Genomic DNA, 22,790 nt, shown 5'->3' on the forward strand with positions numbered 1-22,790 from the left:
ATTTCCACTTATTATAAGCAATGTGAGGCTTCTGGTTTAAGGGATGAGCTGCCAAACCTTTTTGTAACAAAATAAATGAAACCCTCTGGAGAGCTGTGATAGGCTGTTTGTTTTCTTATAGCATATTCAAGTATCAAGAATAATTTAGTTAGATCATTTTGATTTAGCTAACTTATAACTTCACTTATGAGGCAATTTACCTCACCTCTAGTGAGGGGCCCCCGCCCTTGTATGTTCTTCTGTATGTGGCCCTCAGTGAAAAGAGTTTGGATGCCCCTGTCCTAAATGTTCTGCTGCCATCTACTGGTCACTGCTCAACACTGTGCTTCTTGCCTCAGGTGGAGGATTTTGTGGAGCCCAATGGGAAAATCTCTCTTCAAAGAGAAGAAACGCCTTCAAATCGGTATGCACATATCTCACCGAAGTTCATAAGAATATGTTTTCATGCTATCACAGTATGATATTTTTCAAGGTATACTGCTCTTGAAAAATGAAGACATTAAGAACAAATTGTTCTTAAATCTCAATCTTTACATGTATGGCAGCCATTCCATTCGAGTGTTTGTTGAATTCCAACACAGAGAAATGTTGTCAGTAGTTTATAGAATAAAATACAATCTTTTTTATTGTACTCAAACACATACCTATAAATAGTGAAACCAGAGAAACTGATAATGCTGCAGTGGTCTATTCATTTTTTCCAGAGCTGTAACTAAAGTTATGCGTTTCTTTATCACTCCAGCCTTTGAAATGTTTTCATTTAGTACTCTTTGATTCCTAGAAACAGAGACCAGCTTTTTATAATAAGGAACAATGTATTCCATAATACAATCTGGACTAGCGGCAAAAGTGTAAACCTAAAAGTGTGATCTGTTTGTCAGTGGTGAGTCGGCGGTGCTGAGTTTTGTCAACTGGTTGACTCTGAGTGGAGCCGAGCAGTCAGGACTGAGAGGGCCGTCCACGGAGAACCAGGAGGCCAAGCAGGCCGCCCTGCTCTGCATCAAGGTGCTGTGCAGTACAACATGTGTTATTAGGGTGGTCCTTAGTGCCATGTACATTTTCAAATGTTTAAGCTCCAACCTCCGGAATTTGTTATGGTAGTCAAGAAAACTCTCCTGGTAAATTTTATTCAAATTCCAACAACATGTACCCCTCCCTCATCAACCTTGAAGTTTAGCCTCACGTAGGGTGGTCCTTAAAATTGAAAGTCGAAAAGTCTAAGCTCCAACCCCCAGAATTCATTCTATTAGTCAAGAAAACGCTCCTGGTGAATTCTTTCCTCAATCTGACAACATGTCATCGAGCTGCCACACCAGCAGCCACGGTGCTGCAACTGAGGCTGAATTCAACAGGAGAGTTTTCTTGACTAATAGAATGAATTCTGGGGGTTGGAGCTTAGACTTTCCGACTTTCAATTTTAAGGACTACCCTAATGTGTTATACCAAGGCAAAGAAATACAAATAAATGATGTATTTTAATGCCATAGATAGTTATTATTATGTTTTTGTGCTGATACGTCAATGTTTCTTGCTGCATGATCACTGTGAGATAAATGCATCTTCAGTTCCTTTTCTTCTCTCTTTATCTCGTGGTCATCAGTCTGTCTATGAATAGTTTTAAAGCTTCTGGCTAATGCCTTAAATATTCTTTGTTTTAATGACTGCATTATTTGTTCCATGACATCACTCATTCATGTAGCTTTCGCCGTATTAATATGACATCACATTTCTCTTTTTTTGTCTTTCTAGCAATGTGACCCAGAGAAGCTGATCACAGAGAGTAAATTTCTACAGCTGGAGTCTCTACAGGAGCTAATGAAGGTTATTCATATTTATGTTCAACCTATATGTATTACATCAATGTCTTGCTCTGTAATTGATAATAACTGATGGGGTAGAAGTATTTACTCAAGGTGCTTAGGAATGTTTATTCATAAAGACAAACCACATTCCTCTCTTCAGGCTCTGATATCAGTCACCCCAGATGAAGAGACCTATGATGAAGAGGATGCTGCCTTCTGCTTGGAGATGCTGCTGCGAATCATCCTGGAGAACCGGTAGGAAGGACACTCTGTCAGCCACACCTTTACAGCTCAGTTACGTGTGTTGTCTTATTTGTGTGTGTGTGTGTGTGTGTGTGTGTGTGTGTGTGTGTGTGTGTGTGTGTGTGTGTGTGTGTGTGTGTGTGTGTGTGTGTGTGTGGTGTGTGTGTGTGTGTGTGTGTGTGTGTGTGTGTGTGTGGTGTGTGTGTGTGTGTGTGTGTGTGTGTGTGTGTGTGTGTGTGTGTGTGTGTGTGTGTGTGTGTGTGTGTGTGTGTGTGTGTGTGTGTGTGTGTGTGTGTGTGTGTGTGTGTGTGTGTGTGTTGTGTAGAGACCGTGTGTCATGTGTGTGGCAGACAGTGCGGGACCATCTCTGCCATCTCTGTGTTCACCCCAACGAGAGCTGCTTCCTGGTGGAGAGGGCCGTGGTGGGACTCCTCCGCCTCGCTATCCGCCTGCTGCGGCGTGAAGACATTAGCTCTCAGGTACACACACACACACACATGGACCCACACACTGCAGCAGCAGGGTTGGTGTGATGTTACAGGCTAAGATAATCATCTCAGGTCAGCACACTGAAAGGTCAGCTCACATCCAAACAGCTGATGCTGCTCCACAGACATGTGTCTTTTCCTGTCCTTGACCAGCAGGTCTGAAAGACATCGTCTGTCTAAAATCTCTCTTTAAACATAAATCATGCTGCATCTGGAGCTGGCTTTTATATAGATGCTTTTTATTTTCCAAAAGGCCTGTAATCTATGATATGTTAATTACTGATTCATCTGTGTATGAAATAAAAAAATCTGAAAAATTGTCCATCACAGTTCCTAAAAGTCTAAGGTGATGTCTTTAAATGTTGTCTCTTGTCAGTGCAAATTGAAAAGAATATTCACTTAAATATGATCTCAATATTTGTGAAGCTGAAAGAGCATTCACTGCGCTTTTTGCATTACAAACGTTGCTGCTCTTTCATCTTTAATTCATGTAATTCGGTAAACTTCAAACAACTTGGGTACACATACTTTCTAACGAGGTTTTACAAAGATGTGCTTGGTGAATAATATGCTGCCAAAGAGTATAGAGCAGTATTAATGAATGGAAGACTGGAACACATGCAGCCCAATGTACACAGACAAACCAAAGCACCCATCTGCCTCAAATACTCACTGGAGTATGTTTGTATTTACTTGCACTATTTATTTTATTCGTTTATTTCATCATCATAACTACACTGTAGCTATGTACGTATGACTAATTAAAGCCTTGAACCTTGAAAGAGAAAATAATCAAATAAGACATTAGTGTTTTAACGGAACTAGTTTACAGTAAGATAAATCCACCAGCCTGTTCCTCTTTAATGCTTTCATGGCACAACAAATATAAATGGGACACAAAATGTAGGGTCAGTGATCTGCTTGATCTGAAAACTCTTTCACCAGGGTCCCAGAGCTAATCTGACATCCAGTCATTAAAGACAGGTGGTCACTGACAATAGGGATGAGTCATGTTATCATGTCAGCGCTGATGACCTACAGTATACTACAGTAAGGTTCACAGGTGGACTGCAGGTGTTTATGTTTTGTGTCAAACCTACTTTTCAATATGACCACTGTCTGAACACTAATATCATCAGCAGTCCTGCATTGTGTCCAAACAAAGACTCTGTGACATGTGTACTGATAAGAAGGTAATTTAATGCTGACCTGACCTCTTACTAGGAGGGTGACCTACATTTAAACCCCCTGATTTAATACTGAGCAATCAGCATTGCATGTCTTGTATGTGTGTTGGTCTGTGTATATGTACAAATACACAGTTTGAACTCTGAGTACAGCATTTAATATATTTCAATGACTTGAAGTTAATTTAAAATACTCCATACTATCCTCTAAACATCTTACCTGTTTAAATCGTTTTTTGGATAGATTTCATAAAGTAAATGTTGACTTAGGAGAATATTTCCAATGTTTGTGGCTGTTTAAAATGAACTGAATAATAAAGAAAACATGTAGAGGAGGACATTTGACTAAAAATGTTTGTACAGTATGTGACCTTTTTTCTGACAAAGTGATGTTGGAATCATAAAATATCAGTAACATTTCAAATTGAGGCTCTGTATCAGAGTGGTGAGGGATTGTTGTTGCAGCAGCTGTTTTTCAGCCATGATGATCCACTACTTCAGATCAAATATAAGCAGCTAGGAAGAGAACTTTACTGTTGAAGTGATCCGCAAAGTAGTACTTTATTAAAAATCATTGAAAATCCTGTATTTGACCTAAAGTAATTATATTGCATATATTACCCCCTGATGGTCTCTCCATGTGCCCCCGCAGGTCCTACACTCGCTGCGCCTCCTGCTGATGATGAAGCCTCACGTCCTGTCCCGGGTCAGCAGGGAGGTGGCCTATGGCCTCCATGAGCTACTGAAGACTAACGCAGCCAACATCCACTGCACCAACGACTGGTTCACACTCTTCTCCCTGCTGGAGTGCATCGGAGCTGGAGTCAAACCTCCCGCCTCCTTCCAGCTCTCCTCCACCCACAGCGACCACGACGCAGGTATATGTCTCTCCACATCTCAACAAAAACATCTAATAAAACGTGTTACACTGATGAACACAACCTTTATTACGCATTCTTTGGCACCATCAATACTTCTTAAACTTAAAGCCAATCATTTAGTTGGAATGCTGATACAGCATTCCAACTACTTGTTCTTCGACGCACGAAATTCTTTATTATTCCACCGGGTTATTTTGTACCTCTTCTTCTCCCACATTGAACATCGCAGAAACTCCGTTCAAACATCAAAACGTTCAGCTCGGTCGGGAGTCGATGGCTATTACTTTTCTCATTCATAACTTTCATAATTCCAGAGATACATCCCATAATTCATCACATTTTTAACATGGAAGTCAATGGAGAAACTCTTCAGACTTGAACAATCTTCATGCGACTTCAACTGCTAACTGCTCCTTCACACTTTCACTCAGAAACCTCATTCCAACTTTAAAATGTTACACATCTTTCTGACATTATTCATATTAAACAACTTTTAAATCGGATTCATACTTTTAGAGATATTAAACATTGTTCAGACCTTGTTAAAGAGGCCTTCTTCAGATTTTAAAATTAGTGTGTATTGCGCAGCTCGTTAAGGCTAGAGTGCGTGATGTCACAGCTAGAGTGGAGGACAGCTTGAAATTCGCCTTCATATATTTTTTTAAACCTGCCATAATTCCCAAACCCTACATTCCTGAGACATAATTTTTCATGAGAAACGTCGGAAAACATCTCGTAGCTTGAAAAATGAAAAGAAATTAAGCAAAATAATTAAATAAAATGCCTCTTGAGGGCATGAAGTGACTTTCAACATGTCTCCATTAAATCCCATTGTAAGTTCAGCCTCATCTTTCCCCACCACAGCAGCCGCACACCTTTAGTTAATCTGCCAAAAAGGCCACATTATTAACCCGAAAGTACACAAAAAGCACACTTCAGATGCTCAGAGTTCTTGAGATGCTTCACGCTTTGAAATTTCACCGATATCTGTTACGGTTCTTCAACAAAGTGTTCGCATGTAAGAGGTTTATCTCTCATTCAGAACAATGCAAATGCTCTCCTCTCACTAATCACCATGGAAACCTTTGATCTCTGGACACGTTGTTAGCTCAAATATAAACACCTGTGTCATGGAACACGATGATGTCATAACTCCAACTGACATGCTCAGAGCAGCAGACTTCAGATAATGGTTAATGGTCCAGCCTTCAACATGTCTATGTGCCATTAGTGAGTTTTCCTCAAAAGCTGTTGCCATGGCAATGTATCCCTCGCCGTAAAACACGATATTGCTACAGGGTGTCCGCGGGGTCTTAAAAAGTATTAAAAGTTGATAAATCAATTTAGCAAAAATTAAGGCTATTAAAAAGTATTAAAGGGCATTTTCCAAGGTATTACATTTTGTAGCTTGTTTTCAATAAGTATATCAATTGTCCAAAGAGGTTGTATTCTACAGTCTGCCTGAATGTAATCATTGCGTAGGTGTGTAGTGTGATTCTGTGTAGTTTGTTTATGGCATCCCGTTGGATTGGACGTCATCTGAACAGGACATCGCACGCTCACTGCTTGATAGCGTGCGAAGGTCCGTTTACGCCGGTTGTTAAACAACATCGTTATGGGGAAATGCAAGTTTGCGTCCAAATGGTTGGAAGATAAGGAGGAAGGACAATCAATACTGTATATAGTAAATGTGAGGTAAAGTGTGTCGCCAATGTAACCGGTTAAAACTCAAAGTGGCGATGAGGTCTTAAAATGTATGGAAAGGGTCTTAAAAAAGGTCTTAAAAGGCATTACATGGCATTACATTTGACTTCAGGATTCCTGCATATACCCTGTGCTATAACTCCTATGAAAATGGTCAAAAAGTGCTTAAACTTCACATGTGTGCTAACAGTCCAGCCGTGAAGACATCTATTTGACAGTTTTAAGATTTCTTCAAATGCCGTTGCCTTGGCAACACAATGCTCACTATGAAACACGGTTTTCTCACAACTTCAGTTCAAATGCTCGAAACGGCCCAAAACTTCACAGGTTTGGTAACACAGCCATCAACACATCTAAGCGTATTATGGGGTGTCATCAAATGCCGTTGCCATGGCGACATCATTCGCCATCAAGTTAGTTCAAAAGTTTGCAGTTCAAATATTCTGCTGCTTTTCCAAGCCTTTTTACTTTCTTTTCTTCACTCATCACACATTCAAGCCCCCAGTGTTCATGTATCATTTCAATCTAAATTCTTCACTTTCTTCTTACACATTACTTTTCAGCATAGCAGTTTAGCGTCAGCTTTTCAGCGTAAAGCATTCCCACTAGCAATTTCTTCAGGAATTGCATTCTCTAGTTTTTAATAATGTTATTGGACTACAGACATTTCCCTCGGACTGATTGAGTTTACAATAAGCAGCCGTTAATCCCTAAAAGAAGTTCAAAGCACAGTACTAGCATATGTATGCTAAACCTCATTGGTTTAGTTTTTAAATGGATTAAAAAGACATTGAAAATATGAAATAAGATGATGCAACCCTTAAACGGTTTCTGTATCCTAGGAGAAACAGTCATTTCACAAGCTCCATGTGTAGAACATGGGTGTAATACGGATGTAATATTGGTGTAATAACATTGTAATATGGGTGTAAAAACCATGTAATTTGGGTTTAACATGGGTGTAATAATGGATTGATATGGTTGTAACAATGGGGATGTATTTATGTGTAATATTGGTGTGATAACAGCCTAATATAAGTGTAATGTAGAAAAAAGCAATCAGTTTATTTTCCCAAAAAGTATATTTGATTTCCCATTTAAGGATTTAAGAGATTGTCCCAACATGTTTTGTTTGTGAACCCATAAAGGCTGTGGATTATCCATTAAACAAAGAGACCATGTTATTTTGTTCACCCAGTGAAATTCTAATAAAAATGTATTGTCCTGTGTGTGTGCAGGGGCGCAGTCGGACAGCGAGCTGGCGTCTCATCATGTCAGCGAAGTGGACTCAGAGCGCGGCTACACCTCAGACTCAGGAGTCTACACGGAGCACAGCAAGACCAGGGTCCCTCGCTCTGCCACAGACCTGGATGTAGCAAGCAGCGGCTGGCTCCTGGTACACTCACTCACTCACTCACTCACTCACTCACTCACTCACTCACTCACTCACTCACTCACTCACTCACTCACTCACTCACTCACTCACTCACTCACTCACTCACTCACTCACTCACTCACTCACTCACTCACTCACACATACACGAACACACACACATGTAACAATGTAACCTTAGAAAAGAAGAAACCAAGATACTTAAAAAATGTAGTTCGAGTAAAGTTTACAAATGCTGTATAAGCGTAACACATTAATTAAAAGCATAGAGTGTTTCATAAATCAGGTGTCCAGCTACTGCTGTTTATTTATATTTCTGTGATCTGTATGTGTTTCAGGTTGGGAAAGATGACACTGCAGTGAACTCTAAAGCTCAGCTCAATAACCCCCTGGTCAACCAGTACAGTCTGACTCTGGGTCAGGACCTGGGCCAGCATGACACCAAGTCTCTCATCAAGTGTGTGGAGACGCTGTCCTTCATCGTCCGTGACGCCGCCCATGTCACCCCTGATAACTTTGAGCTGTGTGTCCGCGCTATACGAGTGTTTGTGGAGGCCAGTCTCAACGGAGGTGAGACATTGAACTACATTTTAAATGTCACGGGAGCTATTTAAAAGAAGGCACTCGGATAAAGATATAAAACTACCCAGAGATGATTACAAATAGATAGTAACTGGATAGTGTTACAGCTTGTGAGCAGAAGCTTCAATAGGTCCTCCATGTGAGGCACCATTTTGCTTCACTCATTACAGGGTGATTTAGTACTGCACATCCGTGAAGCTGGGGGATTAATGATATTGGTCCAATCCGTCAGCAGAGGCAGAGACTCCATGTCCCCACCTTGTAATGCAGGCTTTCCATTAAGTATGTGAAGTGTCAGAGCAAACAGAACACAATCTAAAACTGTTGATCCATCCTGAGTGTTCCTTTTATTAGGGCTGTGATTCAAATTCATCTTATTGACTGGGTATTAGTTATTTAGAGAAAAGTTAGATATTCTTTTAGAAAGAATTTGATTTGGCTTATCTGAGTGTTAACCTAAATATCCAGTATATGGCAGGTACTTCTGCACGAATTCACCAGTCTTGCATTTACACACCCCAATAACTTTAAGAGAAAGGATGTTTTATGAATCAGTCTGTAGAAATCATTTGACTGAAATACAAGTACAAAATCGTACATCCTGTTTACAGCAGCAGCCATTTGTCTTCAGTCTGCTTGTCTTCTCCCCCCCCCCAGCCCCCCCCCACCCCACCTCAGTGTCCTGCCCTACATTCCTCACCCTCTCTCAGCCCTTTAACATCCTTGTCATCTGCCCCTAAAACCTTTTCCTCCCCTGTTTCCATTCATCCCTGCCTGTGCTGTTGTGATCTACAGTATGACAGGGATTAGGCTTGAGAAATGGCTGTGGTGCACTTGAGCTGATGGCCTATTCATTTTCTCCCTGTGCTTCAGGCCATTAGATACACGCTGTCAACAGAGCTTTACGCAGACAACAAAAGCGATGGGTCGATCAAAGCACTGGGCTGAGGCACGGCGCTAATCTGTATGAGATACTAATAGAAAGTGCAACACCTGCTATTACTCCATTCAGGCCTGTGGTCCCACTTCACTTTCGATTGAAGGTGGTTCCAATATAAATGGAAGGTTTGTTTTGGAAATGGCCCATAGCTCTGTGGTTGTTTTGAGGATCACTTTGGGTGTGATGAGGTCATGAAAGTACTTTTTTTGCATGAAAAAGCATTTAACACTTGGGTGTGTGCAATGACTGCATGCCAGTAACAATGGGTTGCAGTGAACATATTGAGTTTGATGTTTGTCACCGAGTCTTTGCAGTGTCTTCAGAGTCTGATCCACTCTCTGGCCTAATACACCTGTAGTGTGCCTATAGGTCAGCTTCACACAGCAGCACCGTAGGCAGGCCCATCATGGTTTTTTTTCCATTAGCTCAATCAATCAATCAAATTGTATTTATATAGCCCAATATCACACATTTTACATTTGTCTCAGTGGACTTTACCACTTGTACAGAATATGAATACGACACCCTCTGTCCTTGGACCCTCACATCGAACAAGGAAAAACTTCCAAAGAAACCCCACAGTTAATGGGAAAATGGAAGAAACCTCGAGGAGAGCAACAGAGGAGCAATAGATTTTGTGTGTTAATGAAAAAGATAATACATTTAAGACATCGGTACATTAGTGCAGATGCTGGAGAATGTGTCTATACATTTTCAAGGTGTTCTCCAAACTGTTATGGGATACCAAATACATTTTCAAAGAATGTTACAAAAATGCTGTATATAGACCCAAAGGTTTTGAACATTTAAGCGGTAACAGTGTAACCGTTGGTTAGAAGCCCCAGTATCAATGACACACACTGTGTACTCAACATACACCCCCCCCCCTCCTCCTTAGAACAACCTCCTACTACTTCCACTTTTCCTTCCCAGAAACAACTGTTCTAATTCCCACCTCGTACAGGTGCTTGTCTGTAAAATGTAAACACAATTCATTTGTGCTGTAGGTCAGACTCCCAACCTCACACATGCACACTTATAGAACCACAGTGCTAGTTCCTGGACGTGACATGTAGGCTGCTCTGCTGAAGAACTTCAAAAGACAAAACACAAGACTAAGATTTTCTGTAAATGAACCCACACCCCACATATTGATGCAAAGATTAAATATACTAATCAAAGCATATCACATTTTTTTTGAGGGTAGTACCAGAGGAAACATGGTATTATTTAAAAAAGGGGGGTTTACTCTGCGGGGAGCATTTCTGTGTCTTTCTTATTCCGTGTGGGTGACCTTCACTCAAAACATAACTTAGCTGCCATCACAGAAATGCATTAAAGCTTCTGCAGGTCTATTGGAGTGTTTTTCCTCTTTGCTCAGCATACCTCAACTCACCTAAACATCTTTGGGAAGACTTGAAATCAGAAGAGATTAGTCAGGCGCTTTTGGAATGCTAGAAAAACGTAGTGGTCGGTACCATAGTTATAGCCATCAATGGGCATTCAAGGGTCAGATCCACCCCCCCCCAAGGAAAGGAATCACCTCCTCTGCCTCTAGTTTTATATCCTAAATACTAAAGATCTGTATCTCATTTGATTATTTGCTCCCTTAGGTTACCGCAACCACGACAAGAAGAAGAGCCACAAGTACGACTCGTCCAAATCCCGGATGAGGAAGAAGGCAGGGGGGAGGGACAAGGAGGGGGGAGGAGGCACGAGGCGAGGGGGCAGCCGGGTGTCCAGCCAGCGTCCATCACGTTCCCATAGCGACGAGGAGGAGGACGAGGGAGTGCCGGCCAGCTACCACACGGTGTCATTACAGGTTAGTCAGGACGTAAGTACCACAGCAGTCTCTACCTTTCTACCTCTCCTGATGGAGGCCCAGCTTCTTGTTTCAGGGAGGGGGGGATTTAGCTTCATTAAGCAGATCCAACAATGATTGATTCAAAGCAGCTCTCTGCTCAGTGGCTTGGTAAACAGAGCTTTAGGTGAATATGGTCGTAGCATCAAGAGGTTTTTGGGAAATCAAAAAGCTTTGGCTCACAAATGGACCTCTACGGCAGGTGTACATGTCTATAAGGAAAGAATTGAAAATGTTGCATATTTAATCTTTCATTAGAGCTGTCAAAATAGCTTATACAATGTCATATACCATGTCATTATTTGAACAGAGCAATGCACCTGCCTGACAGTATCCCTGTCGTTTCTGGTGTAGTGTTGGGTTGTGTGTGCATGTAAGGCTGAACGATAATACCAGTCAAGAGTATTGTTATCATGTTGCCATTATAATTATTATCAGACAGTTAATAGATATAAGGGAATTCTGAATAAATTATAATTCTGAAAACAGTTTAGAACTGATACGTAACTCTGTATATCTTTACTTTGATACATGCAGTCTTTAATTGATTAGTAGCTAATACATAAAAGGAGTAAAAGGTGTAAGTGATTGTAAGAAAACACATACAATATGTTCAATGACCCAGATGTTTGAAGGGCTTCATAAATCATTTGTGACTGACCCCATGTATGTTTGTTGTAGTAAATGACTCCATATACAGTACACCTAGTCTTCATGTGTCTCTATACATTTAGACCTAAACTGTAGATCTCTAAAGCCAAACTTGGAGTTATTGTAAACATTGGTGTGTGTGTGTATGTTTGGTTCAGCTGCTGGATCTGATGCACACACTGCACACCCGGGCTGCCAGCATCTACAGCTCCTGGGCGGAGGAGCAGCGCCACCTGGAGGCGGCCGGCCGGAGGATCGAGGCGGACTCTCAGACTCTGTGGAGCAGCTGCTGGTGCCCACTGCTGCAAGGTATGCTAACAGGCTACACGCTAACACAAGCTACAAGCTAACACAGGCTACACGCTAACACCATGGATGTATAATAAGAACTGGATACAGCGTGGGAGGCGGGGTCTCGTTCTTTCCTATGAGAGCTGCTCATTGGCGCATGAGGACAAAATGGCCCAACTTTTGAGAGAGCGAAACGTCACAGATTACCCATCATGGCTGGCTGTCAGAGCAGAAGTACCCGTATGTGTGCTCATAGAGCATGCGCAGTTGAGTTGCCCCTTAAGCCCCGCCCCCGAGCTCCCACTCTCAGATCCGCGTTCATAATGTCGAGGAAAATAACTCTCAGAAGAAGAAGAAGAAGATACACTTTATTAATCCCTTACAGGGAAATGTCTTTCCCCACTCTGTTGTGTTTACACACATTACACACACAGGGAGGATATACATGCACACACACAGAGGATATACATGCACACACACAGAGGATATACATGCACACACACACAACCACATGCAGATAGGAGAGGTGGCAGAGCAGAGAGGCTGCCAGGTACCCGGCGCCAAGGGAGCAGTTTCGAGGTTAGGTGCCTTGCTCAAGGGCACCTCGGCAGTGGCCTTGGAGGTGAACTGGCACCTCTCCAGCTACCAGCTCACTCCAACTTTTTTTGGTCCGATCGGGACGTGAACCGGCGACCCTTCGCTTCCAAGACCAAGTCCCTACAGACTAAGCCACTGCCGCCCCAGAATAACGTTATTAGTACATTTTACAACTTGAGGACCGAATGTTTTTAATAAGGTCTATACAAATGTTTATACTGGGTAGTTTATTTAGTTAGTAAAGTATCCAACAATTTACAGACCACTCTTTCCCAATGTAAGTCAATGGGGAAAAAGTGTTTCCGGGCCCAGCGACTGATACGGAAGTGTAGTACCGCCGTTTGGCCACAACGAATATTTTCCTCAGAGTCCGGCGCACTTCCTGGGGGCTTGGCTAACACAGGCTACAAGCTAACTGCTTTGGAGCAGGTACAAATACCTCACTGGAGCTGTTAGTGCTCATTTATTTCAGACTAACAAATATTGCCAGTCTTACAAGGTTTACTGTTTAAGCGTATTTCCTGTTGGGTTGCAGTGATATACTGGTTTCAGGGTAAAACAATAGTTTAACTAATTGAAGATTAGCAAACCATGCCCATTTGATTATGTGTTAGATGTACACTGATTGTATATAATTAATAATAAATAAAGGTTAAAAATTAGGTGTGAAAAGGCCAAGATTAGATATGAGACAGTTATGAGTATAAAAAACAATATAATAATTAATTTGGCTGATATTTATTTCTTAGCGTTAAGACAACATATTCAACAAGTTTTAAAGTAGGTTATTCAAATAGTTTTTGAAGAAGTGTGACTTATATATCTACTATGAAAGAAAATGAATAATAAAAATGTAACTTCTCCGTTCCCTGTGATTGGTACGCTATGTAGTTACTTCTTACTTAACTTAAGCGCATGATTACCTTTATGAAACCTCAGGGGGGGGTCATGTTGATTATTAACTCAAACATGTGTCCTCACGTATATTACAATGGTAATGTTTGATTGATGGTGCCTGTAACTTCCCCCAGCATCTATACATGTGTGCAATATGTTAGGAGTGTGCATATCCATGCCTCTGATTTGGAGAAGACAAATGCTTACTGTTTAGTTTAGTTTCAGCATCTTTACCCCTGTTTCACTCTGATGTATCCCATGTTGAGCAGTGTTCAGGTCAGTTTCAGGCTGCCCTGACTCCTGTCTTATTGTCCTGTGTTCACGCTGCAGGCATTGCGTGGCTGTGCTGTGATGCCAGGCGTCAGGTGCGTATGCAGGCCCTCACCTACCTGCAGAGGGCGCTGCTGGTGCATGACCTGCAGACTCTGGACGCCACAGAGTGGGAGTCCTGCTTCAATAAGGTGAGAGGAGGGGGGGTGCATCTGCTCTTATATCACACAGAGAGTCAGTGGATTAAATGTGTAAAACATATTATAAACCAAATCATTGGCCTGTCCTCACACTGTGTGTGTGTGTGTGTGTAGGTGCTTTTCCCCCTGCTGACTAAGCTGCTCGACAACATCAGCCCAGCAGATGTTGGGGGGATGGAGGAGACCAGGATGAGAGCATGCACCCTCCTGTCAAAGGTTCATAGCACACCCTGCAACACACACTGCAACGCACCCTGCAACACACACTGCAACACACCCTGCAACACACACTGCAACACACCCTGCAACACACACTGCAACACACACTGCAACACACCCTGCAACACACACTGCATCACACACTGCAACACACACTGCAACACACACTGCAACGCACACTGCAACACACCCTGCAACACACCCTGCAACACACACTGCAACGCACACTGCAACACACCCTGCAACGCACCCTGCATCACACACTGCAACACACCCTGCAACACACACTGCAACACACACTGCAACACACACTGCAACACACACTGCAACACACACTGCAACACACACTGCATCACACACTGCAACACACACTGCAACACACCCTGCAACACACACTGCAACACACACTGCAACACACCCTGCAACACACACTGCATCACACACTGCAACACACACTGCAACGCACACTGCAACGCACACTGCAACACACCCTGCAACACACCCTGCAACACACCCTGCAACACACACTGCAACACACCCTGCAACACACACTGCAACACACCCTGCAACACACACTGCAACACACACTGCAACACACCCTGCAACACACACTGCAACACACCCTGCAACACACACTGCAACACACCCTGCAACGCACACTGCAACACACACTGCAACGCACCCTGCAACACACACTGCATCGCACACTGCAACGCACACTGCAACACACACTGCAACGCACACTGCAACACACACTGCAACACACCCTGCAACACACACTGCAACACACCCTGCAACACACACTGCAACACACCCTGCAACACACCCTGCAACACACCCTGCAACACACACTGCAACACACCCTGCAACACACACTGCAACACACCCTGCAACACACACTGCAACACACCCTGCAACACACACTGCAACACACCCTGCAACACACCCTGCAACACACCCTGCAACACACACTGCAACACACACTGCAACACACCCTGCAACACACCCTGCAACACACCCTGCAACACACACTGCAACACACACTGCAACACACACTGCAACACACACTGCAACACACACTGCAACACACACTGCAACACACACTGCAACGCACACTGCAACGCACCCTGCAACGTACCCTGCAACGCACCCTGCAACGCACCCTGCAACGCACCCTGCATCACACCCTGCAACACACCCTGCAACACACACTGCAGCACACACTGCAACACACACTGCAACACACACTGCATCACACACTGCAACACACCCTGCAACACACACTGCAACACACCCTGCATCACACCCTGCAACACACACTGCAACACACCCTGCAACACACACTGCATCACACCCTGCAACACACACTGCAACACACACTGCATCACACCCTGCAACACACACTGCAACACACCCTGCATCACACCCTGCAACACACCCTGCAACACACACTGCAACACACCCTGCAACACACCCTGCATCACACCCTGCAACACACCCTGCAACACACACTGCAACACACCCTGCAACACACCCTGCAACACACCCTGCAACACACACTGCAACACACACTGCATCACACACTGCAACACACCCTGCAACATACCCTGCAACACACACTGCAACACACACTGCAACGCACCCTGCATCGCACCCTGCATCGCACCCTGCAACGCACCCTGCAACGCACCCTGCATCACACACTGCAACGCACACTGCAACGCACCCTGCATCACACCCTGCAACACACACTGCAACACACACTGCAACACACACTGCATCACACCCTGCAACACACACTGCAACACACACTGCAACACACACTGCAACACACACTGCAACACACCCTGCAACGCACCCTGCATCACACACTGCAACACACACTGCAACACACACTGCAACACACACTGCAACACACCCTGCATCACACACTGCATCACACACTGCAACACACACTGCAACACACACTGCATCACACACTGCAACACACACTGCATCACACCCTGCATCACACACTGCATCACACACTGCAACACACACTGCAACACACACTGCATCACACACTGCATCACACCCTGCATCACACACTGCATCACACACTGCAACACACCCTGCAACACACACTGCAACACACACTGCATCACACACTGCATCACACACTGCATCGCACCCTGCATCACACACTGCATCACACACTGCATCACACACTGCATCACACACTGCATCACACCCTGCATCACACACTGCATCACACACTGCAACACACCCTGCAACACACACTGCAACACACACTGCATCACACCCTGCATCACACACTGCATCACACACTGCAACACACACTGCAACACACACTGCAACACACACTGCATCAACCAAAACATGTTTTCACATGAGCAGAGGCCTTTCTTCGATGAAGACTGCTTTGTAAAAAGATGCTTAATTGATAGTGCTGTTGCAACATGTAAGCGTTTCCTTTAGAGAATGAGAATATAGATTTAAAGGAGAAGAGTGAGCAAGAGGAAGATCATTGAATAAGCAGTATTACCCGTCATCAGTCCCCAGCTGTTGGGCACCAGTTATCGTGTTCAGAAACAGCAAGTGCAGATGTACCATAGCAATCTATACTTTCATTTGAATTCAACATGGATCTTAATTACGGGGGGGGCAGTAGTAAGTAGCCTTACAGTGGAGCACATGGGGCGACACAAACATAACCATCACTGTTCAACCCAGTCTGCTAAATCAATAAGTTTAGAGGTCAAATACATTCAAAATCTACTCAACAGTTACAATAGGCAGTTTGGACAACTATGAATGTAACACTACGAGTGATTGTATTCACTAATCTAATAATACACCCCCAACTGGACATGCTCTAACCCTGCCCTTGCACTGGATGCTGTCTCTGCTGCAATGTGTCCCATGGATTTGATTCAAATACTGTATTAAGTGAAATCCATCACAGCTTAAATCCTGCCATTGAAGGAAGAAAAAAACCTTTATCGTCCAACACAAAAACATTTACTTTGACCTCCCTGTTGTGTTTTGGTGTGGGCTGTGTCTCCTCTGAACCCTGTTACCGTGGTTACTGCAGCAGCTGCTCACCTGTGCTCCTCTCTGTCCAGGTGTTCCTGCAGCACCTCTCTCCTCTGCTCTCTCTGCCCACCTTTGCCGCCCTCTGGCTCACCATCCTGGACTTCATGGACAAATACATGCACGCAGGATCCAGTGACTTACTAGTGAGGACATTTATAATACTAACAGTGTTGTAGTGAGATTATCAAACAGATGATCTGATGCCTTTTCACACCTCAGTGGCTCTTTCTTCTCCACCTCTGACGTGATGCTATTTAAAGGCTACCTGGATGCATTCTGCAGGATCTGAATCAGGGCTGATCCTATGAAGATGTACCAGAAATCAAATATGAAATGTATATTGGTTTCATTAGCATGTGTTGCTAATAAATGTCTTCTGTATATGTAAATATTGCAGCAGTTCATGGGACTACACAATAACTTCTAGTTTGTCATTTATTTTTTGTTCTGGCACACAATGTCCTCTTACTCCTGTGTTCTGTGTTTTGATGATGTATCATGTCTGAACATGAACACAGAGACTGAATAAGGTTCAAATCCTCCAGTGGTTGTTTTCAGTGGCCTGTCAATTAGAAAATGATCTCAAGACATGAAAGTAATCCTTCAGTAATCTGAAGTGTGTGTGTGTGTGTGTGTGTGTGTGTGTGTGTGTGTGTGTGTGTGTGTGTGTGTGTGTGTGTGTGTGTGTGTGTGTGTGTGTGTGTGTGTGGTGTGTGTGTGTGTGGTGTGTGTGTGTGTGTGTGTTGTGTGTGTGTGTGTGTGTGGTGTGTGTGTGTGTGTGTGTGTGGTGTGTGTGTGTGTGTGTGTGCTGTGTGTGTGTGTGGTGTGTTGTGTGTGTGTGTGTGTGTGTGTGTGTGTGTGTGTGTGTGTGTGTGTGTGTGTGTGTGTGTGTGTGTGTGTGTGTGTGTGTGTGTAGTTGGAGGCTATCCCTGAGTCTCTGAAGAACATGCTGCTGGTGATGGACACAGCGGGGATCTTCCACAGCGCTGACTCCCGGACCGGATACTCTGACCTGTGGGAGATCACCTGGGAGCGCATCGACTGCTTCCTGCCTCTCCTGAGGGAGGAGCTTTTCAAACAGACCGTCATAGCAGGTACAACACTTCACTCCCTTCAGACTGTAGAGAAACACGCATATATGGAGTATTAAAACATGGGAGTTGTTGTGGTAGCAGCTTTGACTCTGGTGTATCTGTTCGATGGTTCCAGATCCAGGACCCAGTCCTCCAGCAGAGTCTGTGCAGCCCACACCCTCAGCAGGTCAGCCTTCCTCCCCCCGGGTTTCTCAGCCGCCCTCCCCAGTGCCCGTGTCCCCTGCAGAGACCAGGACCCCCAGCAGGCCAGCGTCTCCCCTTGAACCCCCAGCAGCCAGTGCCAACGGTAAAATCTTAAGATACACTCTTTGGGACTGTCTGTAGTGACCAACACATCCCTGCTAAAGTCAGTATTCCTGCTATCTGAAGTGTGTACCATTCACATGGCCGACAGAAATGCAGCACAAAACAGCTCTCTCCTTCTATTCACTGAATCAGCAATACAACTAGCAATGCACCCGGCTTTCAAAGAGGATGAGGCTCTGATGAGGCTCTGATGAGGCTCTGATGAGGCTCTGATGAGGCTCTGATGAGGCTCTGATGAGGCTCTGATGAGGCTCTGATGAGGCTCTGATGAGGTTGAACACACCTTTCATTCATCAAGAAAACCCTCTTTGCTTCTTGGGCCTTACGTTGTACCCAGATGATGTGCCTACACACTGGCCCTACAACCAGCACCAGTAGAGCATACGCCCTTAATGCACTAGTCGTGTCATAAACATTAAACGGTTAAGTTAATGTTCTTTATTTTTCTCATATATTTGTAGTTCAAAAATGGATGTCTTTAGTCCAGGTCCTGCAGGTGCAATGGTGCGCACCATGCGGTGTACCATGCTGTGCTCTCAGTCTGAACAGGATGGGTTGAGCTGGATACATGGATTTGACATGTGTTCTCTTTGGCATCAGTAGTTCCTTGGTGTTCATGAGCAGTACGAGCACAGCAGTGTCACCATCCTGCCCCCACTGTCTGTTTCAGGAGAACAAGCTCAGCATATTGGCAAGAATGGAAACACAGAAAAAAACAAACACTGCAAAAAAATATGACCTCTATAAGTCAAAGAAATATGATGAATAACTTAAAAAAGGGAATAGGAGAGGAATACTTTTACTGTTTTCTTTCACTTAGATCTACATATCTCCATCAGTTGAGTTCATGTGACTCTCGATGTGATGTCACCTGTGTGTCTTTGTGAAGCTCAGCTGTGTGACCCCCCCCCTCTTCTCTGTTTCAGGGTCGGACCGCTCCTCTCCCCCCCCAGCCTCCACCCCCCCCCATGCCGGTGCCGTTAACAACCTCCCCCCCCCAGGCTTCCTCCCCCCGGAGCCAGCCCCCCTTCATCCTGCAGCCCCTCGCCTCCCCTCTGCAGGTGGGAGTCCCGCCCATGTCCCTGCCAATCATCCTGAACCCCGCCCTCATCGAGGCATCGTCCCCCGTCCCCCTGCTCCCACCGCCCAGACCTGATGAAGTCAAGTAAGAACTGAAGCCCATCTTCAGACCCCCCCCCTCTCTAACAACAGGATCCAACACTCAACAGCTTCAAGAGCCCCCCCCCCCAGGTTTATTTACAGGAGGCGATATGTCCGAACTGACAGACGAGACACATTTCATTTAAAAGAGGAATCCTCCTAGATAACTGACATTGTTCTAAACCCATCCCTGTGAACATGTCATGGTCTGTGTGTGTAGGGTTCTCTCTCTCGTCAGGGAGGAGCATGCAGACCCAAAGTGAGACCAGGGGATACTAGAGGTATTTGGGGGAGAATTTAGATTTTTAATTGGCTGATTTCCCAACTAATCGCATTACATTTATATAACAATTATACAGTCAAATACACATTTCCACGATGTATTTCCACACCACAGTAATTTTATAGAAATCTAAATATCTGAAAATCGTATTAAGCCCCGGAGCTCATGTGACTCTCGATGTGATGTCTCTCCATACTCTGACTTCCTGTTTCATACTGAACACTTCATCTTTAACAACACCTCACAAAGAAAGTGCAGTGTGTGTGTGTTCATGATAATGAAGAAACATGGCAGTGCATCAGTGTGGCTACACACACACACACACACACACACACACACACACACACACACACACACACACACACACACACACACACACACACACCAAGCCTTCAGTAGAACAGTGTTGTTAGGAGCCCTCCATCCGCTGCGTATGAACATGTGCTATCAGAGGTAGGAATGATAAGGCTGGGTTAGTTTACAGACGTCACTCCCATGTTTTCTCACTGTTGGAAATCATTTTGACATTTCCATTTGAAGGATAACCCCCCCCCCCACCCCCCAACCAGGATGACCTTATGGCTTCGTATTAATGTTTCAGAGGAGTAAGTTAAAGGGGCTGCATGTTGTTGATTAAACTGGATCTCCCGGGCTTTGACTTCAGTCAGCTGTTCCACAGAATGATTTATACAGCAGTCACTTTTAGTTTCAGAGGCCAGCTCTCCTGTTCTGTTGATTTCTTTTGAACTCTGCATGAGCTCTTTCTGAACGACTAAAACAAGCTTTGAATTTGGGCATCTTCTTCCTCTGAACAAAGAGGGACAGCATTCTCTGACAGATCTCCAACATTCCACATGGAGACTGTTGATTGGTCCTCTGTACGGAGAGGTCGATCCAGCTAGTGACTTTAGAGTTGAATGAATACGTTGTCATGTTTGTAGCTCGCTGCTTCACACATGACTCTGAGCTCTGTAACACTCATCATATCACACGCCAATCTGTGGAAACCTCTCAACACCTCTTTGTTCAATGGTAGCATAACTGAATACTTACTATGGTATGTAGAGAAATATTTTGATTCAAAAAGCATCCAGCTCCATGCACGCAGTTTTCATGTTTCAGCAGGTTATTTCAAATGGTTTAATTTCAACATCATTATTTCAATTGAACATCTGTATTCATCTCAGTGGGACCATTAACAGGTTTACACTGCAGAGCACACGCATATCGAAGAAAGAGCCAATATAACACATTTAAATAACCAACATAAATATTTCTACAACACTGCGATTTCAGTTTTTAACTCCAAACTTAAACTATTCTTACATCCACTGTAATAACAGCTGGTAACTATGGTAACACATGCATGTAGGCATACATCATAATGCAAAAATAATCTACACCTGAGAAGTGTGTTCTGTTATTTTAGCAGTTCTATAACAGAGTAAAACAGGCCTAACGATATGGTCTGCACAGCCCCCCCCCCCTCTCGTGTGGACGTGTTTGTTGCTATTATTCACTTCTGACATCCAATGACGGGGATTCTTTGACCCGGCTTGAATCTTGCTACATTTGAGCAACATAAAACAAATGTAGTTTTTGACAGGGCACTGCTTTGAGTTCCCTAAACGTGAGGTTACACCAGGTGTTCACATAGTTTTGAAAGTAAATGATTGTAGCTCTTTAAATCCTTGTGTTCAGTTGTGGTTCCGTTCAGTGAGGTGTTGAGCTGCTGGCAGTGCCTTGTGTTCGCTGACATGGAGCCTGCCCGGGAGGGGAACTATTCTCCATTGAAATGCCAAATATGTGACCTAGAGCAGGATGTGGTGGCTGACATGCTCTCAGTGATGATGATGATGATGATGATGATGATGATGATGATGTTATTTATTTAGTGAGAGAAGAAGTCCCCTGCAGTAGCGTGAGTCCTGTAACACTACAGTCTATAGACAGTGTGTCAGCTGTGTGTTCATCTGTTGTAGGGACTCTGATCAGGAGTCTTGCTTGAACAGGAAATGACATAAACATAATGTGTATATATAAATGAAAGGTAATGTACTTTTTACTATGTAATAAATATAATGTAAAGAAAGTGCTCATTCTGGTGTTGGTGTTTTCTTTCAAACTGAGAAGTGAAGCCAATGCAGAGCTGCAGGTCCTGGGTGTTCTCTGAGGCTCTCAGGCTGCCGTCTGCTGCTAAGATAGAGCTTTTCATGTTGATTGATGCCGTGTGCTTGTGATCAATGTGGTTTGATTGCTCCATTTTATTTAGACTTCTATCTTATCTTGTTTTTTTTACCAATGTAAAGCGTTTTAATATATGAAATGTATTATTATTTTTAAATTGTAGGGGGTTTAATTTGTATAAAACTCATCCGTTTAAATGTTGACAGGTCAGCTGCCTTAAAATGAAAAACCACATTAGAACTTATCCCAAAGAAATGGCAGACTGTGTAAAATCATTTTACAAAAATAAAGAATCTATATAAACTGTTGTGTCTCGTCAAATGTGTTAGTTATGTTGATGTATTTTGTCTGTCATTTCTTGTTTTATTTTGTACTTACCTCTTGTCTTTCATTTCAGGCCCTGTTTCTTCCTCCCCTTGTGTGTTTTTCCCGCCATCATCAGTGTCTGCCCCCCCCC

The 22,790-nt window shown here is 43.8% G+C and overlaps 1 protein-coding gene across 1 annotated transcript in view; it reads left to right on the forward strand.

Annotated features, from left to right (window-relative positions):
* gbf1 (golgi brefeldin A resistant guanine nucleotide exchange factor 1) overlaps positions 1–22,245 on the forward strand; it is a 97,120-nt gene extending 74,875 nt beyond the window's left edge. The window contains 17 exon segments of the mRNA XM_034142161.1: positions 339–403; positions 882–1,005; positions 1,750–1,821; positions 1,963–2,057; positions 2,371–2,524; positions 4,373–4,598; positions 7,544–7,701; positions 8,037–8,268; positions 10,834–11,054; positions 11,891–12,041; positions 13,848–13,978; positions 14,102–14,203; positions 17,332–17,445; positions 18,219–18,396; positions 18,512–18,682; positions 19,629–19,663; positions 19,665–22,245. Of these exon segments, the coding sequence (XP_033998052.1) occupies positions 339–403; positions 882–1,005; positions 1,750–1,821; positions 1,963–2,057; positions 2,371–2,524; positions 4,373–4,598; positions 7,544–7,701; positions 8,037–8,268; positions 10,834–11,054; positions 11,891–12,041; positions 13,848–13,978; positions 14,102–14,203; positions 17,332–17,445; positions 18,219–18,396; positions 18,512–18,682; positions 19,629–19,663; positions 19,665–19,871 (2,436 nt within the window). The 3' untranslated portion in view covers positions 19,872–22,245.
* Positions 22,246–22,790: the final 545 nt, after the last annotated feature.

The sequence above is a fragment of the Trematomus bernacchii genome, unplaced genomic scaffold (assembly GCF_902827165.1).
Source record: "Trematomus bernacchii unplaced genomic scaffold, fTreBer1.1, whole genome shotgun sequence".
In the NCBI taxonomy this organism is placed as follows: Eukaryota; Metazoa; Chordata; class Actinopteri; order Perciformes; family Nototheniidae; genus Trematomus; species Trematomus bernacchii.